The sequence below is a fragment of the Sminthopsis crassicaudata genome, chromosome 5, assembly GCF_048593235.1.
Source record: "Sminthopsis crassicaudata isolate SCR6 chromosome 5, ASM4859323v1, whole genome shotgun sequence".
Taxonomy (NCBI): Eukaryota; Metazoa; Chordata; class Mammalia; order Dasyuromorphia; family Dasyuridae; genus Sminthopsis; species Sminthopsis crassicaudata.
Window position 1 is genome coordinate 123,389,931 of NC_133621.1, and position 8,938 is coordinate 123,398,868.

The following is an 8,938-nucleotide window of genomic DNA, read 5'->3' on the forward strand; positions in this document are numbered from 1 at the left end:
TATATATATATATATATAAGTTTGTAGATATACTACCTTCTTTGAACCATTTTCTATGAGAGTGATGTTCAAGCATTGCCTATCCCCCCTCATTATAAAAGTTATTTGTCAATACCTTTTTTTTAATGTAAGAAAAATTTCCCCATTCTCTTCAATTTTCTCCTTTCTTCCAGTACATCCTTCTTTCTCATTCCTTCATTTTTTTGGAGATCATTGTAGCATAATCGGCACAAATCTATGCCCTCTATGTAAACTTCTTTTAACTGCCCTAATGATGATAATAAAATAACAAATGATGATAAAAAAAACAAAACAAAATAAATCATTCATAAATGAGACATGTGGCCATTAATAAATAAAAGGGGCATTTTGACCATGAGACTATTATTTTTAATTCTTTCCCTGCTTCTTATGTTTAATATGTGGTAGGTAAAGAGAACTTTAAATTGATTAATCTGTTTACTTTGAACATAACTCACATAAGGATATGTTAAGGGATATTGTCAATGTTTTCATTATTCTCTAACAAGCTTAATCATCAGGTAATAACTTTTTTGAAAAGGGACACTATTAAATTTTTAAAAGACTTTATTTTTGTCAATGGAGGAAGTGCTCATTTTATTGGAAAGTATACCTACATAAATGAAATCTTAAATCTTTGAAATACTGAATACTATTTCAACATAGTAACATAGTCGTCAAATAAAATAAGATTGTTTTGGTGTTTATATTAGTTTCCAGTGAGCAGTGTCTTTTTTCAGATGTTGTTCTTCTGGCAGTATTCTAAGACAATGAACATTTCACTTAGTTTTTTTTATCATCTGTAATTTTTAAAATCTTCCCTTACCTTTTTAAAAAATAAATTGGCAATTTATCATGACCTATTTCTTTCATTGTTCCCATTTTTAGGGATTTAAAAAAAATTACTAACTTTGACACTTAAAAATTCTGAATATGTTTGCAGTTTTCTTCATCTTTGCATAAAGTTCATGTGAGTTTGGAGTTTTGAGCTCATTTAAATATTTAGGTTCTTTGTTACCTTAGCAGTATTTAATTGCTTAATTTTGTACATTGGAAAGTATTTGAAGTGTGAAAAATATTCACCTTCTTGAAAAAGATGGTATCAAAAAAAATAATTTGGTTGCTTTCTGTCATTTTTAAATAGTATTTTATTTTTGTAAATACATGCAAAGATCGTTTTCAAGATTCACCTTCGCAAAATCTGCGTTCCAAATTTTTCTTCCTCTCTTCCCCTCCCCTTTTCCCTAAACAACAAGCAATCCAATATAGATTAAACATGTTATTTAAAAAAAAATACTATATATTTGCATATCATAGCCTATAATTTACAGAGCACTTTCATGTATATTATTTCATTGGTTAACATAACATCATTTTCCACAAACAGTGGAAGATAGCCCTTTTTTTTTTTTCTTTTCAGTTTTGGTGCACTTCAGTCTCTTCTGGGCTTTAGATTTCCTGACAGAATTTTGAGGCTTATGCCACACTTAATATGCATTCCTATTTAGTTTCTTTCTCCATTTCTTTCACATTGAAACAAGTTCTCCAGTCTTAATGCAGTGCTTAAATACTTACTTGTTGATTGGGGATTATATGGTGAGAATGTAAAAAAAATTTCTAGCTTTTATTGAACATTTTTAGAATCACTAGTCATGCAATCATACTTCTTTTTTCAACTTTTTGAAATCTCTTATCTGATTTGCTTTTCTTATATATCCCTTTTCTTTGGTATTTCTGATTGAAAATGGACATTTTTTATGCTAAAGTTTTTTTCTTTTTCCATATGACCAACTAATTATTCTTTATTAGAATTAAATCCAGAATAATATGATTCTTGCTGAATAAAGAAATTAGCTGCAAAGCAATTCATGTTTTGTTTTCTTTGTAATCATGGTACTAGAAGATGGTGGGATAATTAAAACTTCCTATGCTTTGCTATTGCTTTTTTCCCCCTTTTTTAAAATTGAAGTTTTTTATTTTCAAAACATATGCAAGGATAATTTTTTCAACATTGACCCTTGAAAAGCCTTGTGTTCTAATTTCCCCCCCTCTTTTCCCCCTACCCCCAGATAGGGGTAATTCGGTATATGCTTAAGCTTGGTAAAAATACGTTAAATCCAAAATAGGCATATATATATATTTATACAATTATCTTGCTGCACAAGAAAAATCACATCAAAAAGTTTAAAAAAAGAGAAAGAAAGTAAAATTCAAGCAAACCACAAGAAAAAGAGTGAAATGCCATATTGTAATCCACCCTCAGTTTCCACAGTCCTCTCTCTGAATGTAGATGGCTTTCACCATACAAGATCATTGGAATATCGCCACTGTGTTTGTACCAGTATTATGATCAACTAAGAAAGTATCATCTGGGGCAGCTATGTGGTCCAGTGGATAGAGTACTATTCCTGGAGTCAGGATGACCTGAGTTCAAATTTGGCCTCAAAAACTTGCTATATGATCCTGGGCAAGTCATTTTAACTGTGATTGACTCTTCTTTCCCCCTCTCAATAGGCATAATGCATGCCATATCCTTCAAGATTATATAATAAAATCATTCTGTCATATTTTTATATATGTTTAATGTTGCTATATGGAAGATATATTTTAATTAAAAGAACATGTTCATTAATAAGCATGGCTATCAGTTGATCAATTAAAATGTCAAATAGGTCCTATGCTCTGTGCTATGGCCATGAGGGAAGACAACATGCATGTATATAGGCATCTATAAGAGACATCAAAGAAAGTACCAGAAACAAAGCTAGTAGAGTGATAAACAAAGGCATCATATGGAAGGTTATGTTTAAACTGAGTCTTGAAGGAAGCTAGTAAGAGATAGTGATGAGGAGGGGGAGTTATGGAGTACCATGAGTGAATAACAGTAATAAGGCAACTCTGACTGGACTGTAGTGTGTGTGAACGTCTCTGTCAAAGATGTGCACAGAGATATGTAAACTTTGGTTTTAATTCCAAAAATTTTTCCAGAATGACTCTTACCAGTTTATAATTTCACCTTTTTTAATTAAAGCTTTTTAATTTTTAAAACATATGCATAGATAATTTTTCAACATTAACCCCTTGCAAAACCTTGTGTTCCAGTTTTTTTCTCCTTCCTCTCACCCCCATCCCTAGATGGCAAGTAATCCAATATGGGTTAAACATGATAAAAATATATGTTAAATCCAGTATATGCATACATAGTTCTACAGTTTTCTTGTTGCACAAGAAAAATCAAATCAAAAAGGAAAAAAAAAAATGAGAGAAAATAAAATGCAAGCAAACAACAACAAAAAGCATGAAAATGCTATGTTGTGATCCAATCCACTTCTACAGTCCTCTTTCTGGATGTAGATGGCTCTCTTCATCACAAAATCATTAGAACTGGCCTGGACCCTTTCATTGTTGGAGTCATATATATGAGAATTGATCGTTGAATAATCTTCTTGTTGCCGTGTGCAATGATATTCCACCTTTTTTTTTTTTTTTTTAAATAGACATAAGACGTTTTTTTTAATTTTAAAATTTCAGATTGTTTCTAAATCTCTTAGAATAAATAGCTAGGCTAAATTCAAAGCAAAATTTTAAATTGTGTAAATTGAAAGGACAGAAACCAAACCCAATTAAGTATATTTTATTATAATCCAAAAATTTATCTAAATATACATACAAAAATGTATATTTTGCATGAGTCAAATCAAAATTTGTATCCTTTCTTTGTATATCTTAACAGAACCTAAATGTAGAAAGTGAATTCAAAAGATTGATTTTTTAAAACATTTATTTAAAGTCTTCATATATGGAGCTTTTACATGAAATCAATCAACTTTTGGGGATATAACATTTTACTTTATAGCATTAAACACATGCTACCTTTTTTTTTTTTTTTTTTTTTTTTTTAGCATGGGAACAAGTATAATTCTTTGCAGGCTGTTTTTTCTCCTTAGATACTGTTGTGGCCCAGGACATTGGAATTAGAAAGGTTTGAGTTAACTTCCCTCACTCCCATAATTTCATTTGGGGATATGTGTGAACAAAGGAGCTATAGAGCAGACCTGGGCAGTTTGAGCTAACTTGCTCCCAAGTGGATTGATTTGGAGCCCAGCTGTGCACCTTTTGGACAAAAAGAGTATAAAATAGTATTAGGACTTTGGCTGATATCCCAGGAAACTTCTTTGGTAACTACTTTTAATTTCCCTGTCACTGGCTTTTTACTTTTATTTTTCTGAACTTTTTTTCCCTTAAGGACATTTTTTATTTTCATTTTTTTTAATTAACAAAAATCTTTTCTTTCCTTCCTCCCTTGTTATAGTTAACAGAATATAGATTAACACTTTCCACTTAAATACTTATATAAAAATTTGCACATTAAAATAAGTGTAAATTCAAACTAATATTAGCATAAAAATGTAAAAAACAAGAATAAGTATAAAATTAAATGTAAGAGTAATGATTTTTAGCATTTGATAATCATTGTCAGTGACAACATGATCTTGTTTGTTTTCTGAGGCAATTGGGGTTAAGTGATTTGCCCAGGGTCACACAGGTAGGAAGTGTTAAGTGTCTGAGACCATATTTGAACTCAGGTCCTTCTGACTTCAGGGCTGTTGCTCTATCCATTATGTCATCTAACTGGCCCCAACTAACAGCATGATCTAATGGAGAGAAGACTGACTTAATATCAGGAAGATTTGGGTTTATATTTTACTTCTTATGATACTGGGCAAGTCACTTAATCCATTAGTGCCCCACACAGCTATGAGTTGAAGAAAATTGTTGCTGTGTATTAGTAAGAGTTTCCTGTACCAGTGAAGTGACAAATTTAAACCAAGGAAAAATGATGTAGTTGTTTTCTCACATCCTCAATTTTTCTTTAATCAAAAAATCAAAAACTTTGATTATAAGAATATAAATGGGTCATTTGGAAATTCAAGGAAATATGATGTCAAAAGCCTTTAGAAACTTCTATAGGAGCTCCTGTTAAGCTTTGTCCACAACTTTTCTACACTGTGGTAAGGCAATTTGTCACTTCACAGAACATTCTGTGTTAAAATCTCATGTTGGTCTTTTTTTTCCCCTCCCCAATCAGTGATTTCCCCTATATCTAGCTTTTTAGTTGCTCTGATTTGTTCTGATGAGAAGCTTTTGGTTCTTTACTAATTTATTTATGCCAAAAATTCTTAGCAATGTCTTTGGGAAAAGCAGAGGTATCTGACGAAGTTTCTGTAAAAGAGGATCAAAGTCAGAAAATCTCGGCCAATTTTTGCCTAATAATTTGCCACAGGGGTTTAACTTTTGTATAAATGTTATTTTTCTTTACAGCATGATTTCTTCATGAAAGTATTAGTTGTTTTAGATGTTTTAGAGTTTTATGTGGCTATCTGTTGACCTAGATATTGTTTTAATTTATGTAGTGTATATAATTAAATAGTTTTGAGTTGAAGCTAGTTTTTAATACTAATTGCCAGCTAGTAAGTATCAGAAGCTGGATTTGAACTCAGATTCTTCTGAGTTTAGCATCTGTGTTCTGTCTACTGATCTACCTAGTTGCTCCTTCACCATTATGACTGTAAAATTGCTGATAATATTTTAATAATATAGTTATAATATAATAATAATATAATTATAATGTAATATAATAAGGGGTAAACTCCCCTTAAAGGCCGGAACCAAAGGTGTGAACTAGAGAATTTTTAAGTACCAACTTAGCATTTAATAAGAACCTAACAGCTTTCCACAAAATTAATTTTTTTTGTTTTTTTTCATTGGTCTAAAATACACTTTCTCTAAAATACACTTAATCTTAGTAGGGGAAGTAGTGTTTTTATATTTAATGCAGTTTGTACAGGGTGTTTTTTATATTATGTTCATTTATTCCCTCTCAGACTCACTAATGAAGCAAGATTATTAATTGCTGCCTTGGGAAGTACAGCTATCAGTAACCTTGATTTTAGAGACAACTGGGTCTTCTGTGGTGGAAAAGGTATCAAGACAAAAAGCCCCTTTGAACAGGTGAGTGTCTTGATTTTTTTGGTATTATATGTTGTGAATAAATTTGAAATGCCTACCATTCTACAAAAGTTAGAAATAATCTTTAGTTTTTCTTTTCTTTTTTTTTTTTTTTCTGAGGCAATTCAGGTTAAGTGACTTGTCCAGGGTCACACAGCTAAGAAGTATTAAGTGCCTGGATTCAAATTTGAACTCAGGTCCTCTTGACTTCAGGGCTGGTGCTTTATCTACTGGACCACCTAGCTGCCCCACCTGTAAAACTTTTAAAACTCCACTCCTCCAACATTTTTATGTGCTTTCACTGCACTAGAACTATGGATATAAATAACAATAATTTAAGATTCCTTTCATCATCTTGATCTTTGGAGCAATGAGTAGTTAATGTTACAAATACTAGAATCTTTAATCTGAGAAATAGTTAAAATTTTGCACATTTTATATTATATATCCAAATCAAGCTTGTAAATCAATTTGTTGTGTTTTTATTGCAATAGTGAATTTGTATGTGTGTGTTTTTTTGTAGCACATAAAGAACAACAAGGATACAAATAAATATGAAGGATGGCCAGAAGTTGTAGAAATGGAAGGATGTATCCCCCAAAAGCAAGACTGAACAACATGAAGAATATTAGAGAAAATTATCTTTATGCTATTGATAAGAGTGCTATGAAGGAGATATTACATGTAAATATTTTGAGAGTATATATCCATCTTGTCATTTATGCATGAGTATCAACTCTTCCAAAATCAGGATTATTTATTGCTAACCTAAAGAGTAAATTTTGTAAATAAGTCCACCATAATGAACATTTTCTAAGCTATTGTCTCTCTAAAAGCACAGTATTTAGATTGCATTATGATAAACATCTTTAAGATGTAGAAATGTCTTTTTTAAGCACATATTGTGAACAGATTATGAAGACAATGTTATACTATTGTTTTATAGATCTAATTGCTAAAAGAATGCGGTCATTGTGAAAAATAAAGAGTTTTTTGGGAAGGGGGAAAGCTAAATTTTTTTTTTTTTTGATATATTGCCCTTTTGAAGGCAGTAATCAATCTTTAATAAAGAAGTATTTGACTAGTTGTATATATTCTGGAATTTTGCTTTGCAATCTAATACCCTATACCCCTCCTGTTCTACCTCACTTCTTTTCCTACTTTTATTTCCTCACCTCCCTCAGAGATTTCTAGCCAATAAAATTTTAAAGTATAAACTTAAAATGTTTGAAATAGAAATTTAGATCAGATCTGCAAAAAAGCGCAACAAATTCTTTTTGAATTAAAAAAAGCGATACAAAAATTGTATAAATGTATATGATTTGAAGTGTAGCTTGAAACAATTTGTATTTATGATGCAAATAAGTTAACTTTGTAGTAGCCATTTAAAGAATAACCTGATATAGTTTAGCAGTGTGGTCATAGAAATAAACAGATTTTTTAAATTATTATTTTTGTATGTATTTCTCTGACCATTATTTACTCTCTTCTTGATTAATGAAATTTTGCAATTTATAACTTAATATTCTGAATGCCCCTGTCTGTAAAAATGAAATGCCTTCCTTAGTTTTGATTTCTGTTAGCAAAATGATTAGTGAAAGAGTGGGAGAGTTAATTGAGAGCTTTCAAAAAACTCATGCCAGGGAAAGTTTTGTGCATTCAGTCATTATGCAACTAACTCTACAATCAGCAGTACTCTGCCTATAGCTGTTAAGACATTTGGCAAGGATAATGGATTTTCAGAGTTCTAAGTGTATTGCTCTAAATACTCTATAATATGCTAATCTTTTCAGAAATGTTTAATTTAGGAAATCTCAAGTTAATTTTATATTCAATTTTACACAAAGATGTAAGAGAAATTCAAGTTTTTGTTTAATATCTTCAACTATTCACTGAGTTTGTTGAGTTTGTTTTGTCATTGACATTCTCAGGCTATATATGTGGTATGAATCTTAAAATCTTGGAGTAAATCATTGGAACAAGTTAATGTTTTACATGTTACAGAACCAACTCTTGCAGATTATCAGGATTTTAGTAACTTGTGTTAAAATAGGAGATTTTGCAATTTTGCTTTATAAAAAATATTGCTCAAAAAGCAGTAAAATCAAGATGGAAACTGTAAATGTTTATTGAAAGTTAAATAGCTTGTACTTAAGCTTAAAAGTAAAGCAAGAAAAAATGCACTATAAGGCATAAGCTTTTACACAATTAAAAAAATTGTAGTTTTTGGACATTTGAAAAGCAAAGCATTCTGGATACATATTTTGACATCAGTTCTCTCAGTTCTGTAAATTGAAAATACAGTGGCAAATTTTACAGCATCAAGGATTGTAAAGCATCATATTTCTTTCAGATAAAGATTATTAAATACTTCTGGTTTTCTAGTATGACAATTTGTTGCATTGTCTGATAAACATATATATATCACAAATGTAATATTTTCCAGATATTTATTGAGATATTTATCTTGTAAGTTTTAAGGCATGTATCTATGCCTTTTTTTTCTTTGGATTTTTACCTTAAAAATTAAAAATGCAAACAATAATGTGATGGTGCTTTTGATGTGAATGCTATGAAAATACAAAGTTTCAAAAGGGAAAGATGTTAGGATTTTGGGTGGTTTTTTTTGTTTGTTTTTTGTTTTGTTTTGTTTTGAGGGGGGAGGTGAATATCCTCTGTGATTTGTGCCTTCTCCAAACTTTAGATGCAATAATTTTACTACTACCTTTATTCTCGGGTTTGGTTGTTTTTTGTTTTATTTAATCATCTCATTGTAAGTGAAGTGAAGTAAGTTTATTTTATTGCAGTTCAAATTTTCTTTATTAAAATCACAAATTATGTAGTATCTTAAACTGGTGTTTAATGTTTTATGAATATTTTTTACTTGCAGTCAAGCTTACAGTACTCT

At 30.4% G+C, this 8,938-nt stretch overlaps 1 protein-coding gene across 3 annotated transcripts in view; it reads left to right on the top strand.

Annotated features, from left to right (window-relative positions):
• FAM3C (FAM3 metabolism regulating signaling molecule C) overlaps positions 1 to 7,478 on the top strand; it is a 56,489-nt gene extending 49,011 nt beyond the window's left edge. For all 3 annotated transcript variants that reach the window (XM_074268141.1, XM_074268140.1, XM_074268142.1), the window contains exons 9-10: positions 5,907 to 6,033; positions 6,554 to 7,478. In XM_074268141.1, coding sequence (XP_074124242.1) covers positions 5,907 to 6,033; positions 6,554 to 6,643 — 217 coding nt within the window. In that variant the 3' untranslated portion in view covers positions 6,644 to 7,478. The remainder of the gene's footprint in view (positions 1 to 5,906; positions 6,034 to 6,553) is intronic.
• Positions 7,479 to 8,938: the final 1,460 nt, after the last annotated feature.